Source organism: Nilaparvata lugens, chromosome 2 (genome assembly GCF_014356525.2).
Source record: "Nilaparvata lugens isolate BPH chromosome 2, ASM1435652v1, whole genome shotgun sequence".
Classification (NCBI taxonomy): domain Eukaryota; kingdom Metazoa; phylum Arthropoda; class Insecta; order Hemiptera; family Delphacidae; genus Nilaparvata; species Nilaparvata lugens.
The window spans coordinates 90085413-90108222 of NC_052505.1; the positions used below are offsets into that span (position 1 = coordinate 90085413).

Consider the following 22810-nt stretch of genomic DNA (forward strand, 5'->3'; position numbering starts at 1 on the left):
CCATTTTCCGCATTCGCCTAAATGACTGTTGCTCTGTAGCAGAAGTTTTAGATTTGAGTTCTGAGTGGGTTTGTTGAATAGAGGGAATGTTTGAAACAAAATATTCTACTTAGCAGCTTTGCTTTGTTGGGGCTGATTAGGAGGTGAACATATTAAAATCCCTATCCTTAGGATGATTTATAAGTTGCATTTATTAATTTCCCGTTTATACACTCATATCTTAGAAATAATGCGTACCAGCTACGACTAACCTAATGCTTTCCTTGCTTGAATTCCTTGCTGCATACAAAAATGAAGCTTGATAGATTCCTACAAGTTTTGTCCAGTAGAAATTCGTCATATCTCTAACAGTTTTTGAGATATTCGGTCATAAAAGTTGAAAGTTTCCCTTTTTGAATATTTTAGAAATAAGGTTATCATTCCTCATACTTCTTATATGATAAGGAGACTGAAAGAATAAAGAAGTGCAGGAGGAAGCCATCTGAAGGAATTAATTTTCCATTACTGTTTCTTGAATGGCAATAAGTTCTAATGGTAGCGATTGTTATGAATAAAATCATATTCCCCCTCCACTCATTAGTTTTTCATACCTCTGCGCTACTTTGTATTTGCCACATTGCCAGTAAGTTAAATCCATAATCTAACTAATATTGTCCAATGTCTAATCATACATCAGATCAATCGAGACTATAAATCAAATGAAACTATAATGGGGAAAAATCTACAAAGACTTGAAAAAATAACTTTATTAATTTTTTTGATTCCTAACAAATTTTTCCGCCTTTCTTCACATAATCATCGAATTTGGCCAAACTCTCTCTTTTGGCATCCCACTTGTCCAATAGAAGTTTCCATTCGTCGGGGTAGTCTTTCTGGAGCCTCTGTATCGCCTTCACCGCTCCTTGTCTCTGCACGCATGTGCATTTCGAGCACTGTGTTTTCAGAGCATCTGGCAGAATTCCTGAAAACATATAACATTCCATAAGTATAATAAATTATTTTAAAAGGGTTACTTGAAAATGGCATGAGTACTGAAACTAGTATTGTTAATGTGAAAAAGCTTCAAAAGAGTACTTCCATATTGTTATTTGTATAATAATTCATAAGTATAATTTAAATAGGAAAATAGAATCTACTAAACTCCTGTACAGTTGTAATGTCTTCGGTTAAGAAGGCAATAACTTGCCTTAATCATTGTTCAAAATCAAAAACACTTTTTCTATCTTGTAACGTATTATTTTTTATTCTATTTATTTGTTTCATTCCACAATCACAACATCAAATTAATGATTGGAAGAGATTTAACTGGATAAACCTAAAACTGTTTCTCTCCCTAATTTTGATAAAAAATGTTCTAAAGCTGAGTTTACACCAAGCTTGACAAACACATATGCACATCATGTGTATGATAAGTTATGTTCAATCTAATAGAATCTATAAGGGCGGAAAATAAACATTTTGTGAATAACTTTGGTGTAAACGCAGATTTAATTATGTTATGTAAACACTTATTATACGGTAATGATCACAAAAATTCACAGTCAAAAACTTATCCAAAATGTATTATCTTAGTACCGTAACTAATTGTAACTTCTTATCTTTCGAGAAAAGTACCGTGAATAATGACCTTATTAATGTATTTCTGGTGCAATATTGGTTTAAAATAAAATATATCACATTTCTCATCTAGATCTATTTAGAACCAATCTTACTTCAGAAATGCACCTGAGAAATACAGAAGGTGAATTAGCGAATACGAATATAAAATGGCATCTTACACAAATTATTGTGTAATGTTTTGAATTGAACTTTTAAAAAACCCACTGAATGATAGACTAACAGTTTTTCACAGTGAAATCATAAAATAGGTAAACAGTAAAATAGGTAGAATCAAATTAAAGTGTCAATGCTCAAAAAATAATCAATTATTTAACAAATTAATTGTTATCTTTGATCAGGACTTCCTATATACCTACTTTCTATATAGGTAGTATATAGGAGGTCCTGCTTTGATTCAACAAATTTATGAATGGCGTATAGTTTTGTCAAATACAATATTGGTATGATAATATCAAAAACCCTTTATATAGTACACTTGACATTTCCATATTTCATCGATTCATTGTGTGGTATGCAGAAGAATCATTATTGAAACAATATAAATTATTATAGTACCGTGAATATTTTGTCAATTCATTCTCATTTTGATTTTATTTAATTTGTCATTTCATGATCTTAATGAATAGTGAAGGCTCACTCTTTTTTCTATGCCAACTATCATACCCTGTGACAATTTCATTGATTCTGATAATAATTCACGATAGTAAGTAGATAATCAGATCTTCATTAGAATAGTCAGATATCTTCATTCACTCTTCTTGTGGCTCTACCGTTTGAAATATCACGTACCACCTTACATTAGGCTATACTTGTTATTCTTGGTAAACATTAACAAAATATAGGTAGCTTGAAAAACTGGTGCATTACCTAACTATCAGTGCAACTTCAGGCTAATCAATAATAAATTTTTCACATTTTCTTTATCATTACAACTTTAAATTGAATAAACATAAAACAATATGTTATAAAAGTAACTCAGCCTATCTATGAAAAATGAGATGAATTTTAATTGGATCCTTATCACTTCCTGCAATAATTATCATACATGAAAGTGTGAAGGTAGCCTTATTTACTTTACTGTTTTAATTTCCACTCTGTAGGCTACTATTACGGCTCTGGACTTGTTTCCAATAACAGCAAGACATTGTCAGTGATTATCTTGCTCTATGACCTATTATGGATTAGAGCCAAATTAGAATAGTGGAATGACACAGTTTTTTGAATTTAGTAGTAGTCAACTACCTTTATTCTTACCATACTTACTATTTTATCTATGTCCTATTATCATTACACCGAATCTAGTATAATAATCATAATCATATTTTGAATACCTCCATTTCAGGTAAGAATACTATGAGTCTAATTCTTATTAGAAAAAATTGCTTGGAGATAGGCCTATATGAAAATACATGATTTACCAATAAATCATAGTAATGAATGAGTATTTACACAATCTTATTATAAAATGAAAATTCAGCCCTAAGTTATCCCTGAGTAAGATCATAAAATATTAGTGCTTAAATGATTAGTAAAATATTAGTGTTGTTTATAATATCATAAATATTAATGATACTGGATAAAAGAATAATTGAGAATAATGACTGTAAGAAATTGTTATAGCATGCGCTTATTATTCAAGCTAAGATTTTTCATCTTTCACATTTTAACATGATGAATACTCCAAGAAAAAAGTATAAAATTCCAATTTGGAAATATTAACGGGCTTCAAATGATTTTAGAAGAGATTTATTTTATGAGAGTTCTTTATTCAAAATTAGACAATGTTAAAACAGGTATTTATTTCCTCAAATGTGAGAGAAAAATCCAGTCTGAAGGTTCATATTAATAATCTGAGTGGGATATTTAAACTGAATTGTTTATTATATTATCAAACGAAATTCCACAGTAGAATGCTGTTTAATAATTATTACTTATTGTTCATTAGCATTTTTAACAAATTCAATCTCTCATTAATTTACATCAATACTATAAACTAACTTTTATTGGAATACCTTTGAATTGGAAATTTTTTGACAGTCTGTCATGTTTTTTCAAATTAACACAGAATAAGAATAGAGGAATTATCATACACATTGAGAATATAAATATTATACTAGGTATTTTTATCTATATTAAAAGGTATTTTTTTCTTTAGGGCTACCTACTTGAAGATATATAAATGAAAATTAAAATAATCCAAGTACCCTTTTTAAATTATTTAGTCAGAACATGTTTCGGCTATATAATGCCATTATCAAGTGTGTGACTAAATTATTTGAAAAGGGTACTTGGATTTCAATTATTATTTATATATCAGAAAGTTTATCTATGATTTCTTTATGCTTTCAATCACCAGTGCGGTTTACTTATACCCTGATATAGGATCAGAAACGTGTTATAATATGAGAGTTTGTAAGAATATGAAACATTTTATTCGCTACTTACGTTTGAGCTCCAGGCCTTCTGGGGGACAACCCTTAGTCCCCAACAAACACTGCACATAGTTGGACACCAGTCTCTTGCTGTCTAGGATTTTGTCCAGGTCAATATTGTCGTATTTTGATGTGTACTGATCATCTGCAAGACACAAGCTCACACCTACACTCACCAACAGAACACATTTGATAATATAGTTGCTCATCTCGTTGATGTGATTTGTTGCCGACTAGTGACTTGTGATCATCAGGCAGTGCATTTTTATAAGCAGAACAATGGTGTTGTGTACCGTATGCATCGAGGCCGTATTCTCTCTATGTCCGGCTAGATAAAGTCCCAAGTTGGCTTTCCGGCACGCCAAGTGGCTTCCTCATCTCCAAGCAGGAAGTAGAAAGGTCTGTAATTGTTCTCAAGTATATGTATTCCAATTGAAAAAGATCATGTTCGTGTTAATATGGAATCTCATCTCGATAGAGCTATCCTTGATCGCCTTAACTGATTGATAGATGAGCAGTGTAAGTGCATAGTAATTATTGTCAAGATCTGTTGTGGGTCTTAAAAAGTAGGTAGGTCTTATAGTGTAGCAGCCTTACCATGCACATTATTTTGGAATGAAATTGCATGTGTGTGTTAGTGTTCTAGTTATCCTCTGTGAATCTCTCAAAAATGATTCATTTTTTGATCTGAAGATACTATTGGATACATTTTTGAAGAATTGATAACAATGTTAATAAAAATGCACTATCATTTTTATTGTTCATTTCCATTTCCGGCTTGATGTTTATTCTGAGCTACTTAAAAAACAAGTGGCGACATCACTCTTGTCTACTAAATCATTCGAGTTTGAAAAAAAAGAGTCTAAAAAATGTTATCAGTTATCAAGATCTCATTTTGTTTTTTTACATTTTTCACTCTGCTGTTAATTCTGAAGTGCGTGAAATATCATTTGAATTGACAAAATCATTCTTGTTCGCTATTATTTAAGTTTGAGGTTCCAAACAGAGTTATTAGTTATCAACGTCAACAAATACTCAATTCCATATTTTTATTTATATTAAAAGTAGCCCTAAAGAAAAAAGACAACATTAACAATTATATTATATAGTTTAGCGAATATTACTTATACACCCGCATTTCTTCACCCCATTTTTTATAAATTGTTTCAATGTAGGTTATAATGATATTACATGAGATTTAAACGACATTCTCTCAATCAGTGGCGCCATTTCACCAAACTGCTAGGGAGGGGGAAAACCAGGAGGTATGAGGGGGGTATGGAATACCCCCAAAGGATGGAGGGTCCTGGGGGTTTTCCTCATAAATAGGCTATTACATTCGAAGATGTTATTATATGCTTCATTTTTTCCAGTTTTATACAAATGTGGTTGAAGTATCAATACAGCATTATATAAGTCACATCATTAGTAGTTATAGATTTAACAGTGGAATATTTATTAGAAATATACAGAGAGACCCAAAAGTAGGAATACCGTACACTGAAACAAATAAGTTGTTAAAAATTATGGAAGCAGATTAATTTTTCTTTTACAATGACAATTTTAACAATTTCATTGGGGATCATATTCTAATTGGAAAATAAGTTCCAGTTAAGAGCTAAAGAGAGAGCTATTGAGAGATATTGGGCTATTCCCATTATTCTCACCAACTCTGTACATACATTTTTAATGTTCTCTTTGTGCCCTTTCTTTTGCTTCCACTGTGTGACACCTTGCAACTTGCTAATTCTCACGTTACAATTTAAGCAATAACTTACTTATTGTGTCCTGATCGATTCTACCCATTGTATATTTTCAAGCTTCAACTATACCTCTGAGAAATATATATTCTTTATTACTCCGTAGCCATACTTTCAAGGCAATTTTTCTACACTGTTGATACTATAGAAAGAATTATATTACTGCTGTTTAAAAAAAATTAAATCAGTATGAGATTGTAAGGATTCGTGTGGATAGACCCGCATTTTCAATATTTTATCTTATCCTTGGGGGGCCTAGGCCCGTCTGCCCCCCCCCCCTAAATGGCACCCCTGCTCTCAATGAATCATAAATGATATTCGAAATAATATAGACTAGTATTTATTTATTGAGAGCATTATATTGACCACTTTTGATGTGTCTTGAAGCTATATCTGGCTACCGGAAGCGGAAGCACAGTATTTCTTATACTGTTTGGGAATAGTAGATTATCTTGATATCATTCATTTTCTAGACAGGGAAAGTTGGAAATGGACTATCAGTACCTAATCGCGTAGTCTACTATTAGTCATAATGGAAAAATCGTTTTCGCAAAAGATCAGGTTGCATTCATTACAAAAATGTTCTAGGCATATGTCGGCCTACTTGCAACTGAATAGGAAAGCAATACGATTCATGAGAGCTTCAAATTTAATTTTAGGGTACCGTACTAATAGTGTGCCCTGTCCCTAGTTCTAGTGAATGTATAGTACCTACCTAGGCTGAAGATTTTGGTTTATATTTGTAGTTCAATATTTGATTGAATACTACTTTTTAAGTGATTGCAATTATCATAAAAGCTGATGAATAGTTGATAATAGCAATAATAATTTGCTGGTGGATGAATAAAGTTTTATTTTTTGTATAACTTAACTTATTTCTAGTAGAGAACTTAAATAATTCTGTAGGCTATATTTTGGTTGTATTTCCATGACCGAGGCAACAATTTCAATTTATTTTCAATTCAATTCAATAATTTTATTCAATTCAACACAATATAAGTTACATAAAATAAATAAAAAAAATCTAATAAAATACAAAAACAGGCTTCACGGTGGGGTGTGCTGAAAAGAAAGAAAGGAGGAAAAATACCTAGCCAACTATGGTTTTCCATATAATAGGCAGGTAGAGGGTATAAAAGTAATAAATGAAAGGTGAAGAGAAGAAAGGGGATTTGGAATTACATTCCAATAAAAATCTGTATCTTACTAGCTGCAATCTTACCTTGGTCAATTTTTCCATCTCAGTTATGTTATTTAATAGGATAATAAAAATGTTTAGTAATGTTGCGGCCCAATTTAAATGCTGCGGCCTACCTTGATCATTTTTTTCCAACCTAGTTATGGTATTTAATAGGATAATAAAAATGTTTACTGAACAGAATATTCTATTAACATTATTTCCTAATATACTTCAATTCAAATTGAATAGTATATTCTAACCATTTTTCTGATTTCAAATTTATTCATCCATACCCTTTTCTCTGTGTTGTCATTATGCCATTGCGTTTCAGCAGCATTGGCCTGTCTATAAGAGCATCATATTGATTATTTCCAACCACTTTTTTCAATTGCATTCTATTTCTTTCTCGTGAAATGTGTCTTATAAAAGATTTTAGCTTTAATAGAGCACTAAAATGTATCAAAATTGAAAGTATATCTCTGCGGAGAAATTAAATATGCCTTTACCTTACATATACAGTTATACCGTTTTTTCTTTAGGGCTTCTCTTAAATATGAATAAAAATTAGAAATTCAAGTACTGTTCAATCACGACACGTTTCAGGTATTTTCATGATATATTTATTTATTTATTTATTCATATTGTGGTGCTCTATTTGGGGGAGTCACTCTCACCTCCAAGGATAGGACAACACATGTAGGATGATGTAATGCTGTATTTAAATGCCTCACGTTGGGCCGGCAAATCATGTGGTGCGTTTTTTAACGGCTTCACACATGTAGGGTGAATCTTGCACTGAGTCAGTGGTGTAGTGGCTATAAATTTTGCAATGGCGTGTGAGGACGCTGAGTGAACACCAGACTGATTGACTCACTACAAGACTCAATACAATTGTCGGAATCGCGGGAGGCCTAAACGCTCGCTCACCCTTGATTCTTTTAATGACAGATTGTATAATGATGAAATTTTTATAAGTAGTGTAGCGGACGCTAAACACTGAATACGGATACCTTAAAATTATTACCTGTGAAGAATGAGCATACAAAATCATACAGGTCGAGCAAAAATCCCGATGTAGCTAATTTACGGGACTGCGTCTCTAATAAGTTCTGAAGGATTAAAATACGGTATTTGAACCCAATATCGTTCAGAATATACTTCGAGAACAGAGTCTTGTCGGGTTTTAAGCTCTATTGTAGGAATTTATATGATCTATGGCTGCCTCTGCTGTACAATTGATGAGTTCGCTCCAATTCGAGGTAGGTAACAGATAAAAGCTGATATATGAGCAGGTAAGGACAAGAATAAATATCTCGATCTGACCCCACTCGCTACATCCACTTAGACCTGTTCCAATATCCAGCTTGATTCAATTATTCCAATGATCGTATTCGATCGGTTCTTGATAATATAGAACGTATCAGACACAATAATTGACAGGCTTAAGAAATAATCGAACTCAGAAAGCGAATTAGCAAAACTGAAATATATTACAATAAAATATGTAATCATACAGTGCAGATTCAGAATTTGATTCACAGGTTGATAATAATTTAGCATTAATAGAATAGTTAAAAATTTTCTTGTGCTTGCATGATACCATGCGTGATTCAACAGAATTTTACAATTGATAAAATTGAACAGTTTTGAAAAAATAGTGAAAAAAATGAATTATAGAAATATTTTTTAAAATGTTCGGGGTCGTGGTTCAGGCAGCGGAGGATAGTTAATCAACTACAAATTCTTATAAATTTAAATGTGAATAAATTCTAGACTCTTAAATGCTAAAGCGCTTGTCGGCGTGGCCAATACTTTAACGAAGAAAATTTTATATTTTTCTGCACTGAAATATTTTCGAAGCGTAGATTGGGGCCCCTTTTAAAACTTATAACTCACGTGAATTTCCTTGGCGGTCGTGGTTTTCTTCTTTAGATCAAAAATCGTTTGATCGGCGGCAATCCAGGCTTCAATTTCAGCACGTGGGGAATTTTAATTTAAATATCTCCTTCACCGAATTAATTAAGGGATAGTTTACTTTAAGCTTTTAAATTTATCGATTGATGAAAACAGAAATTTATAAATAACAAATAAATTGGCCTAAAATATCGGCTCACAATAGAACATTTAAAATCGAACAAGAAATTTTACAAATAGGTCTTTGGTAACTATGAAAGAGATCTACACGGTAAGGATTTCAAAAGGGAAGTGCTGCTCTTTTCTCTAAGCTTTTAGGCTAGACCTTGCTTCTCGGAATCTCAATGTAATAATTTGCATAAAAATTTGCCATTGGTAGAACGCTTGTGACGTAAACATGACGTCAGTGGCAAGTAGTAGAATACAATTCCTTTAATTACAATAATAATTTAATTTAGGTAATCCTTAAAACTGCTTAATCTTATAGACATAGTTTCTCTCATACAATGTACACGTGCTAGTGTAACTGATAAGGCAGGGTTGGTGTCTGATAATAGATTAATATGTGTTGCTTTCAAACGATCACTGTCTTGGTGCTATTTCTATGCACTGTGATTGGTTTAGACCTACCAAAGAGATTTAATTACCATGTGGTTCAGTTGAATTAAATTATTAATAAATTAATATTCTTGTACAATTTTTATTGGGTTTGAGATTATTATAATTAATTTCTGCCGTTTTGTCAATAATAGAATTTCATGCTATGACCTATTTAGTTACAATAAGACCTGACACATAATACAATTTCTTAAATAATAAATAATTTCAACAATAATACATACATTTTATTTTTTATTTTGAAATTCTTGATCCTTTATTGATAGTTTTATAATTTTTAGGAATGATATTTTACCTTGCATGAGAACCGGTATGATATTTGACAATGCTTTGAATCAGTCAGCTGCGTTCGAACTGTTTTAAAAACATCTGATCGATAGTAAACAAATGTAACCTCAAAATCAGTGAGCGATTCGTAAATAATTTGTGCTTTATTCGCAAAATAATTATAATTTTATTGAATAATTTTCCTAGAAAAATATTCAGTACAGAACGGTACTCTTATCTAATATACAGTTATTGATAAGTAAGCTTTATCGCTCGGTCGCTAACTATTCATTTAGCAAATTCTTTCATTTTAAAAGGTAATCACAATTTTCTCTCTTTTCATGGGGTCTATTTGAAAGATTCATCACACAAAAGCCCCCAGGATATTTTAAATAGGTAATTGGGAGACGAGTCGAAACAATGACTATTTGAAAAATCCGATATTGTGATGATACACTATTTCATCTCCTTACTTCTACGAAAACTCAACACTTAACACTAAAAACAATATATCGTGCACTTTTGGCTACGAAAAATAAATAATTGATTGTTCCTTTCATTGGATACAATCGAAATACAATAATTAATGAGGTCTCTTTGGATCCTTCATTAAAACAACTCCACAACTTCCATTCACGGGTGGCTTATGAGCAGACCCATAACTATAATAAATATACAAAATTTCACATATTACTTCTTAAGATTTGAATAGTATTTACAACAAATATAGACTTTCATCATTTTTTCATAGTTATTATAGGTTTCGACTCTTTGGTTTGGCTTTTTCATAAATTGGGTGAGAGTGTGATTTTACTTCGGTGACTTGACAATCGTCTACCGTTTGACTCGAGCAATTTCTTATTTGCGCTTAGTACGTTGCGTACAAACAGGGTTACACTTGAAATGGCTTTCTTGATTTTTATCAATGTTGGTTACAAATATTAAGTCCTTAAGATTACATTTATCAATTTGAATTACAATTCATGATCTTTTGATGCAACATTAATAAATTTCACATTTGAAGGTAAGAATTTCATTTTCTTTGGAGTTTTTTAGAGATACATTCATATAACACAGAACATGCGCATTTCGTGCAAATTAACATAAATATATTTTTTTTTTTTGTTTGTGTTTTTTACTTATAATTCCACATTAAATAATAGGTTACATTAATTGAATAACGATATTGCTTGGATTCTATTAACATTGACTCTATGATTTCGTACACATTGGTTGGTGTGACGAAGAAAATTATCGAACAGGCTTTGGTTCTGAATAGATTTTTCTATCGATTCTGTATTTCGAGGTTATATTTACGCATTTTTTCAAATAAACTTTGTTTATTTTCTTTCTTCCTATTCACTACTAACTTCATCTGATTTATAATTTATAATTATTTTCTGTGGATAATACAATTTTTGTTTTTGTTTTTCAGTTGGGCGGATATAACTAGGCGATTGTTTCTGTGATGATTGTAGCATGAGGCGGATGGCTTGATTAGGTTGGTAAATTTTTAAGGTTGTTTCGTAGTTTTAATTTCTTCTGTTATTAAAGTTGATTTCGATTTTCTTCATTTGAAGTGAATTAATAATATTTCCTTATTTGCTGAGATGTGGCGAAGTTTAGGTTATGTTGATTAACTAGGCTGCAGTAGAAAGATGCTAGTCTGCAAAGATATGATTCGGTGGGTAGGCTGTGATTATGACAAGTTTGATGATTTATGTATTCACAACGTAGCTTCCAATTAATTCAAAAATTATTCCTTAAGCCCCCATCTAAATTTGATTTCAGTATTTGTTTCAAGTTTTCATTCCAATTTGCAACTATCCGTTTTATCAAACTTGGTTTAAAACGAATGTGCCGGTGGTGTAAATCGATTCTCACAAATGCATTTCCTCTTTGTCGGCCGGTAACATGCAGTTTGCTATTCTTAAACCTTACATGCCGGTGATGTGTGTGGATTCTTGTTGATAATATTTTCCTTTTTTGCATGCCGGTGTACAGTCTGTTTGATTTTAACCGGACATGACTGCGGTGTGAATAGATTCTTCTTAATATTATTTTCCTGTTTTCTTGGATGCTGGTAAAAGATTTGATGTAGGCTTTCAGCCTTATATGACGGCGGTGTAAATGCACTCTACTAGTTGGTTTTCTTTTTGGACGTATTGTAATTCTTCTTGTTTGTGGTTTTGATTCATAGTTTTTCGGTTTTTGTTTTGATTTTGATTTGTTGTGGGTTTCTGTTTTACTTCTATTGTTTTGTGGGTTATCTTCATGAGTATTGGGTTTGTATGTTGCAGGTACTGTTCTCGGTGGATGGACGGTGATGTAGGCGGTCGGCGGTCCGGGCTGCTCTCCTACTCGGCGGGCAACGTCCTTGGACTCCTGGTGTCCGGCGCGCGGTGGTACGGGATGTCCCTCTATGCCCTGGATGACGTCCTCAGCTTGGCAGGCGATGTCGTCCGGTCCCTCTCGGCGTTCTGCAGGGTGCGGCGCGACTTCAGCCTTGATATTTTCGGTAGGTTGGTCTTCCATACATGTATCACGTCCGCTTGCTTGTTTGACTTCCTTTATTTGGTCGTAGTTTTTATTTATATTGTTTAGTGTTTCGTTCAGTTGTTTCCTTTCTTTGATCATATCGTTCAATGCTTCCAGGATGAGACTCATCTGTAACACGGAAGGGGTGGGTGTGTGGTCTTCGGTTGGCGGCAATGGTTCTATGACATGAGATGCGGGCGTCCGGACCTCTGGAACGGCAATGCATGGGCGTTTATCCCGCGCGACATCTTCCGTCCTTGAAGTCGCCGATGTGGGTTCCAGGATGCGGTGTGGTACTTCCATAATTTATTGGATGATGTGAAGGTGCAAGTGCGTTGAAACGACCACAAACATGTGAGGTTATGTGAAACGATTATAAATGAATGACCACAAGTTGAAATAGTGTAGAAAAATTCGTTGAAGTGAAGGAATACAAAGTGTGCTTCAATAATATGTTCAGTGATGAAGTGAATCAAATTAGCAATATCGTTAACATAAAAATGACAAGGACACACAGGATACACAGTGAACACTTATGCAGTAATACAGGTACGCCTCTTATAATTTATTATTACTATTATTATAAATATCTTACTTTTATAATTTCTTGCCGCAATTCAATATATAGGCTAGTGTTCTTTGCACAATTTTATATAAAAGCAGTGATACTCTGCTTAAATTATTCCGCAATATATCCGTGATTTAATTTTACTTCCCTCTTTATGTTTTAAAAACTTTTAAAAATGCAAATAACTTCAATCCTCTTTTCTGTAAATATTTATAAATTGTTTCAATATAGACCTAATATTCTTCAAATAATATGACCTTTCTTATGGTGTTTCTTAAACCTATGACTTATAGTATGACCAATTTTCGAATAACACGATAATAAAATTCTGAGTTCGATTCTTTCTCTAAAAATTCATCAATCGATAAATTTCTTTTCTGTTCAAAAATTGGGTATGGTACGTCTTGTTATTTTATATAACAGTGAACAGTTAATATTAAAATTTGAAGAAATTCACAACCATGAATTTTTCAAAAAAAAATTTTCCCGTTGTCAGCGCTATAGTATACTGAGCAACTAAATAATCCTCGCAGTCGATTATCCGCCTCTTCAATGCCTATCACTGTTGGGCGCCAAATCATGTGGTGCTCTATTTGGGGGGAGTCACTCTCACCTCCAAGGATAGGACAACACATGTAGGATGATGTAATGCTGTATTTAAATGCCTCACGTTGGGCCGGCAAATCATGTGGTGCGTTTTTTAACGGCTTCACACATGTAGGGTGAATCTTGCACTGAGTCAGTGGTGTAGTGGCTATAAATTTTGCAATGGCGTGTGAGGACGCTGAGTGAACACCAGACTGATTGACTCACTACAAGACTCAATACAATTGTCGGAATCGCGGGAGGCCTAAACGCTCGCTCACCCTTGATTCTTTTAATGACAGATTGTATAATGATGAAATTTTTATAAGTAGTGTAGCGGACGCTAAACACTGAATACGGATACCTTAAAATTATTACCTGTGAAGAATGAGCATACAAAATCATACAGGTCGAGCAAAAATCCCGATGTAGCTAATTTACGGGACTGCGTCTCTAATAAGTTCTGAAGGATTAAAATACGGTATTTGAACCCAATATCGTTCAGAATATACTTCGAGAACAGAGTCTTGTCGGTTTTAAGCTCTATTGTAGGAATTTATATGATCTATGGCTGCCTCTGCTGTACAATTGATGAGTTCGCTCCAAATTCGAGGTAGGTAACAGATAAAAGCTGATATATGAGCAGGTAAGGACAAAGAATAAATATCTCGATCTGACCCCACTCGCTACATCCACTTAGACCTGTTCCAATATCCAGCTTGATTCAATTATTCCAATGATCGTATTCGATCGGTTCTTGATGATATAGAACGTATCAGACACAATAATTGACAGGCTTAAGAAATAATCGAACTCAGAAAGCGAATTAGCAAAACTGAAATATATTACAATAAAATATGTAATCATACAGTGCAGATTCAGAATTTGATTCACAGGTTGATAATAATTTAGCATTAATAGAATAGTTAAAAATTTTCTTGTGCTTGCATGATACCATGCGTGATTCAACAGAATTTTACAATTGATAAAATTGAACAGTTTTGAAAAAATAGTGAAAAAATGAATTATAGAAATATTTTTTAAAATGTTCGGGGTCGTGGTTCAGGCAGCGGAGGATAGTTAATCAACTACAAATTCTTATAAATTAAATATGAATAAATTCTAGACTCTTAATGCTAAAGCGCTTGTCGGCGTGGCCAATAATTTAACGAAGAAAAATTTATGTTTTTCTGCACTGAAATATTTTCGAAGCGTAGATTGGGGCCCCTTTTAAAACTTATAACTCACGTGAATTTCCTTGGCGGTCGTGGTTTTCTTCTTTAGATCAAAAATCGTTTGATCGGCGGCAATCCAGGCTTCGGTTTCAGCACGTGGGGAATTTTAATTTAAATATCTCCTTCACCGAATTAATTAAGGGATAATTTACTTTAAGCTTTTAAATTTATCGATTGATGAAAACAGAAATTTATAAATAACAAATAGATTGGCCTAAAATATCGGCTCACAAATAGAACATTAAAAATCGAACAAGAAATTTTACAAATAGGTCTTTGGTAACTATGAAAGAGATCTACACGGTAAGGATTTCAAAAGGGAAGTGCTGCTCTTTTCTCTAAGCTTTTAGGCTAGACCTTGCTTCTCGGAATCTCAATGTAATAATTTGCATAAAAATTTGCCATTGGTAGAACGCTTGTGACGTAAACATGACGTCAGTGGCAAGTAGTAGAATACAATTCCTTTAATTACAATAATAATTTAATTTATGTAATTCTTAAAACTGCTTAATCTTATAGACATAGTTCCTCTCATACAATGTACACGTGCTAGTGTAACTGATAAGGCAGGGTTGGTGTCTGATAATAGATTAACATGTGTTGCTTTCAAACGATCACCGTCTTGGTGCTATTTCTATGCACTGTGATTGGTTTAGACCTACCAAAGAGATTTAATTACCATGTGGTTCAGTTGAATTAAATTATTAATAAATTAATATTCTTGTACAATTTTTATTAGGTTTGAGATTATTATAATTAATTTCTGCCGTTTTGTCAATAATAGAATTTCATGCTATGACCTATTTAGTTACAATAAGACCTGACACATAATACAATTTCTTAAATAATAAATAATTTCAACAATAATACATACATTTTATTTTTTATTTTGAAATTCTTGATCCTTTATTGATAGTTTTATAATTTTTAGGAATGATATTTTACCTTGCATGAGAACCGGTATGATATTTGACAATGCTTTGAATCAGTCAGCTGCGTTCGAACTGTTTTAAAAACATCTGATCGATAGTAAACAAATGTAACCTCAAAATCAGTGAGCGATTCGTAAATAATTTGTGCTTTATTCGCAAAATAATTATAATTTTATTGAATAATTTTCCTAGAAAAATATTCAGTACAGAACGGTACTCTTATCTAATATACAGTTATTGATAAGTAAGCTTTATCGCTCGGTCGCTAACTATTCATTTAGCAAATTCTTTCATTTTAAAAGGTAATCACAATTTTCTCTCTTTTCATGGGGTCTATTTGAAAGATTCATCACAATATACAAATACAATCCAGGTAAAAAATACAATACAGCCGAAACATGTCTTGTTTGAACAATTTTGTAAGGGTACAGATTTTTATTTTCAATTATAAAGTATTGCAATTCCTAATTTTTAAAGGGTAGGCTACAGATTTCTAATTTTTATTTACAGTTATACAGTATTGCAATTTCTGTCGATTATTCAATTCTCAATAAGTTATACGATAGTTTTCCAAGTTACAAAAAGGATATTCCCAACATAAATGTGTTTAGTCTCTTATGTATAGCCTACTCAATATATAATTTTTTGCTGAAAATACCTCCCCTATACTAGGATAGGAGATATTAATGTACTAGGACTGCACAATGTATTTTCGCACAGATATGAGCTCAACAAGCTAAGCCCTCCTTAAATAAAAATATCATTCTGAGTACCCTTATAAATTATTTTGTCACTTGAAATAATTAAGTCTTGAAAGTCATTTATTTTCAGGACTTGTAAATTGCATTAGTAGCCGAAACATGTAGTGACAAAATAATTTATAAAATGGTACTCAGATTAATATTTTCATTTATGTTAAAAGCAACCCCAAATAAAAAAGACAATAAGTCCTCCTTGTATGGGACTTACAATCCCTCAGACGAGAGCCTTGTTAGAACTAATCGTGAGCTTCGATATAAAAATGAATAAATATAAGAGCCAACAATACAGGAGGCATTATGATATCCATGTTGGAGGCGCTCGGCACTGTCATGAAACCCTGGCATAGCCACTCTCAACACTGGATGAATACCCATCAAACTGTCCAGTGTTCCCCAAGAACAGGGGCGTCATTTAGGGGGGGGGGGTGGCAGGGGGGTTATAGCCCCCCCCCAAGGATCAGATAAATAATGAAAATTCTGGTGTATCTACACGAATCCTTAGAATCTCACACTGATTTAATACTTTTTTTAAACAGCAGTAGAATAATTCCTTCTACAGTGTCGACAATGTAGCAAAATTGCCTTGAAAGTATGGTATGGCTACGGGTACGGAGTAATAAAGAATATATTCTTCTCTGTGGCTTCTCTGTGGTATAGTTGAAGCTTGAATTATATAGAATGGGTACAATTATCAATCAGGGGCACAATAAGTGAGTTACTGCATAAAATTCAACGTGAGAATTAACAAGTTGCAAGATGTCACATTGAAAGCAAAAGAAAGGGCACAATCAGACAATCAAGAATGTATGTACAGAGTTGATGAGAATTATTGGAACAGCTTAATGTTTCTTTAGCTTTCTAACTGAAAGTTATTTTCAAGTTAGAATATGATCCCCAATGGAATAGTTGAAATTGTCATTGTAGAAGAAAAATTTATCTGTTTCCATGATTTTTAAGAAATCTGTTTCAGTGTATTCCTACTTTAGGGCTATATTTATAATAAATATTTCATGATTCAATAACTAATAATAACTGGAAAAAATGAAGAATATAATAACATCTTCGAATGTAACATTTTTAGGGAAAAAACCAAACCCAGGACCCTCTATCCTTTGGGGGTATTACTCCCCCCTCATACCTCTTGGTTTTTGCCCCCCCCCCTAGCAGTTTGGTGAAATGGCGCCACTGCCCAAAAATAAGACTAGATTCAAAAAGAAAAACCATGCTTTAGCCAAAATATCTATCACCTACCTATTATTATTGCATTATTAGTACCTAATTTCTGATGGATATCGATATAAATAATAATTCAAGTGTGTAGGTAATATATCTTATGAGTTCAGTTATTATGATTCCTCTGATAATATTATTGCCTTAGCCTTACCAATATTTCAGATTGGAGTGTAGAACAGTAACATAGGTACCAATATACGGTAGTTCCTACTTTGCCTGCCTGTTCATCATTGTATCGAACTGTTGTATGTTTTTCAACTTTCAGTACCTCATATATTGGCGTTATGATGCTGTAGCGTCGATATCAAACTTACAATTGGGTACCCTATAGTCAGGTCCACGTTATAATGGCAGTGTTCAATTAGCAATGGTATTGCTATCCTAGTCTATCATTCAACAAATCTCTTTCTCGCTTTGCTCTGTTGCCAGATCGTCTTTTAGGAATGTAATTGATAATTAATAAACAAAATACTTCATCTTAATTATGAAAATACATTATGAAATTATTGAAAAATATAATTTCTTGCTTAATAGAATATAATTGATTATTTTAAACGACAATGAACAGTTAATATTACATCAATAAACCTATATCAGTAAACGTCTATAGAGAGGTTTCACAAGACAGAGGATCGGCGTCTGTCCCTGATCGGCTCTCCTATCTTTCTCCACTGCCACCATAACGTGGACCTCACTATAGATAAATGAATTGAAGAGACTTGAAATGTTGTCAAAAAATCTAGCACACACGAAATCATGCTCCGGTGGAATAGTAATTTTTATAAAAATAAAGTGGACTTTTTGACAACATTTCAAGTCACTTCAATTCTTGAAAAGTTCCACAACATCAATCACGCTACAAACTTAACCCTTATTGATAAACTTTTCAAATCATGCGTTTTTCTACCGCCATACATAGATGATTCTGATATTTTGCAATGAGTTCAAGCAATCTATTAAAATTTGTAATTATTATGAGACCAGTGTATATAGCCTACCATAAGTTCATCATTGTTATTGTCCTTCCAAAATCAAGACGCTTCCATTGAAATCATACTCAGGACTAGATTTGCGATGATACTCATAGTCATGTAGCACTTTCATGTAAGGACATGAGAAAATGTTGATGAGATCATCATGATCACATACATGTCCTACTGTTCATGTATACATTGCCAACACTTTCTGTACGATCCATTATCATTGATTTTTGAGCATGTCATTGATGAATTAGGAGTTGATAATTATACTGATATACGGTAGGCCTACAGTAACTATATAACCATACTTAATTCTTAAAATACATTTTTGGATTGTATAGTGTATGATTGTAATGTGTGAAGGAGGCAAAATGGGTTTTTACCTGTTGCCTCCATGAATAAAATTATTTATTTATTTATATATTTTCAGTTACATAGTTACTGTAGGTAGGCCTAGCTACTCATAATATTATTATAGGTCTATAGCCTACATAGGTACTCACCTCATAGCTCAAACTCCCAGAAAGTATCGAATTCTATAATTTTTCAGTCTCTGCGGCTCTACCTATTTGAACAGTAGTTCTAAGTAATAGTAAGAGGTCAGTAATATGGCTACACGGTAACACTATTATATTAACTCAAGGAGAAAGAGAGAGTGGGAGGAGGTGGAGGAAGAAAAAATGTTGTAGGAAGTACAAGAAAATGGACATAGAATTCATTGAAAATTAATTTTTTTTAGAACAGATAACATTAATTTAATCTGTAATAATTTTATTGAATGGGCAGTGCGCTCACTATTATATTTTATCAATATATTGAATTGATTTTTGTACTAGTACTAGTTTTCCGTTCCTGTATACAGAATACTGCACCAATGTACAGGGTTTTCAAATTATAAAACAGTGATATAAGTTAATTATTAATTATGTCACGTGGTAATTTGAAACCACCAAATATTTCTAAATGAGCCAATAAAATGTAATAGAACTATAAAATAGGAAAGAAGGTTAGACCTATCTAAAGAGTAAATCAACTCAAATCAAGTATTACTAGTGATTAGGAGTAATAGCATTATCAACAACGATAAGAAAATATGTATTATTGTGATTTAATAATTATGAGAACTCATTGGTAAGATCAAAAAATTATAAAGCGGCATAATTATTATTGGCGGATTACAAAAATAAAAAATAAAATAAAATGCATGAACATTGATGTTAGAGTTACTTGTTTACGTTTTGAAAAGAATTAGTCGATCTTGGATAAATCGATAATTATCCGAACCAATACTGAATGAATCAGCTGATTATTCGATCAACCCATATGACCGGTTGAATCATATAAAATTCACTCATAAAGGATATATTATGTATACTAAAGGAAGTCGATGTGTAGAAATACAAATAGCTATTATTTCTGTATAAATATTTATTATAATCTAAAAAAGCATGATAAATCAAGAGTGTAAAAAACTCATATAAAAACAAAATGTATTATCTATTAGAATCATATGTTACGCTTTATTTATGAATTCAATTTAAGATAAACACCCCATATATCTGTATAAAAAACTTCTTTTATTAAATTTTTTCTATTGTAAAGCCGAGGAAGCCCTGATTCCCAAGGCAACCAATTGTATTGAGTCTATTAAATTGAGGGCCAATCAGAGAGTAGCTTATAGAATTATTCTAGGAAGAAGCAAATTTTTCTGAAAACCTTTTTCTTCTGGCTTAAGATCCCAACCCGAGAGGATGCACATGGAGTTTAGGGTCTTTTCTTATTCCTTTTAAAAATTTTTTTTTTTAATGAATTATTAAGCCAAACCCTTTTTTAAATGTAATGTATGTTTGTTGAATGTAAATTGTTTGTGAACTCAGTGCTGTCAAAGAGTTCGTAATTGTAAAGATTCCCATAAAAATAGCTTTAATTCGAAAGAAACTTATAAAAATCTGGATCACACGTTAGCCCAGCAGTGACGAAAAGGAGCCTACCTAATTAATTATTGGAAATAATTAATTCAATCCACGAGAACATCCAGAACTTCAGTCAGTGAGTGATAAGTCAAACCAAATGAGCTCATTTGTCTACGTTCAGTGGGGTAATAATTAATAAAAAAGCGCTATTCCAATTAATTAGAGTTAAAATAAAAAGTCACCACGTGTTGAACAATATCACATAGTTCACAAGAACATTTTATAAATTTATTTATTATATGTAGGAAGCTTACTTCCATGCACTGCCCGAATTCATATTAAAAGCCCTGAGATCTCATGTTCGAATATTAATTTATTAAATATTAATTTTGTTTATTGAACAAAACATATCATATCAAACTTATAGACCGAACAGGTTTTTATCTGCAGAATTTTATATTGATTGGAAGTCTAAGTACCAGTATTAAATATAATATATTTATGAATTTGAAACTCATTATTGTGAATATTAGCAAAGCCTGTGATAATTATTCAGATTTTAAAAATAGATCATTTAAGTGAATTATAGTTATATCGAATTTCTTATGCACATCTTTTTTGTGGAATATATTTTGTGTTTTATGTCAGCATACAAACTTATAGAATTTTTTATTATATCCCAACTCATCTCGTGTTATATAGTTTGAGCTGTTTTGGTACCAACAAATATTTAGCAGCATTTAAAATTATTGAATCAAATAATATTAACCTTATTCAAAGCACTCAATATTTATCATCCTTTGATGATATCCAGTTTATCAGCCAGAACAAGTATATTAAGAAATTATATTAATAAGGTTCCAGTTATATCATATAAGGATCCAGAGAGCTTCAAGAACTGGCATTGTAAGTTCTAAGGAATTTTGAAAGGGTATATTGGTGAATACTTGTATTCACGACGAGCGTTTTAAGAATCAACTAGAAACAACTATAGTTGATCCTGATTATTCTCTAGTGGTACATGGTTACTGATAATCAGTCATCAAATATTCTTTTAATTTCCTTACTGGTATTCTTCAAGAACTTCATAGAAGCAGCGGTAAGAATTATCAATCCCTGGTACTTGAACCTTATGGTGATTGTTTGTATTTATAAAATTCATGTTTCTACCACTGAGCTAGAGCTGAGGTTTGAACCCAGTAATTTTGCGAGCCGGAAGGCCTTAATTTTTTGTGAATTTATTCGCAAAAGAGGGAATTTAGAGACTGCTCTTGTAAGTACCAGAAACACCATATTATCTGTGAAGGAATTACAATCTACAACTTCTCACAATAGCTTCATAACGTGGGACTCTATCATAAGAGATAACCCCCCCAGGAGCACAACTTCACACAATGGCACCCAACCAGTGGAGCGTGATGAAAAGCTTACCTACTCAATCTTACTACCAATGATTAATGAAATTATTGATAAAACTGAAAGCTGCAAAAAACATAATCTGAAGTTGTTTCGACAAGATATATCTGATAATCTATTGTAAGTTCTGGCTAAAATAATTGAGTTGCTCTTCAAATTAAAATTTTTCAAGCTGCATAAATACAGACAAACTGTATCACACGAGTTTGATAACATAATTCTCATAATAGAGAAAATTGGATGGAAATTTCCATAAAAGTATATAGTAAAATTTTGATTTTGATCTTTGAATCTAGACATTGTATGCTGACCAGGGTTATAGGTTATTTGAGGCATTATAATACTATCGTTATTCAGGAGGATAAGACCCTAATTAGAATTTTAAGAACTATATTAGTGTAATTTGTAAGCCATATCTGTCTATGTTGATAAGCGTACCTGTAGCACTCGAAGGTCTTTTTGTAATATATGTACATGACACTTGAAACTTTAACACAACACAATTTTATCCAGAATAGGCACTATCACTGAATCCATTTTAATATTCCTGAGACTGGCAACACACTTGGCTATTTACTCGAAGTATTCCATAATAACGTCACCATGAACCAGTCACCAGCTAACTCGCAAATCTCCTACTTCAGCGACCACCCCCAAAACTATGTAGCTACGACACCGGCCAATCAACACCACAGGACAACGTCGCGGAGACCCCACGAGAGAGAGAGGGAGGCAGCATATGCTCCATCAGTTTCGACCCGCAAAACTTAGCCCAATTGTCTTCTACGAAGATTGATAACGTCGTCGATGCGATTAATTCCGATGAGAGTCCGGCTGAGGGAGATGAGGGAGTGAGGG

General features: G+C 32.6%; 1 protein-coding gene across 1 annotated transcript; it reads right to left on the reverse strand.

The window, feature by feature from the left end:
- Positions 1-729: 729 nt before the first annotated feature.
- Positions 730-4600, reverse strand: LOC111060335 (ejaculatory bulb-specific protein 3-like). Its single transcript, XM_022347996.2, has 2 exons — positions 4066-4600; positions 730-961 (listed from the first exon to the last, which is right to left on the reverse strand). Exons 1-2 carry the CDS (start codon positions 4259-4261, stop codon positions 765-767), a joined length of 393 nt encoding a protein of 130 aa, XP_022203688.2. The 5' UTR covers positions 4262-4600; the 3' UTR covers positions 730-764.
- Positions 4601-22810: the final 18210 nt, after the last annotated feature.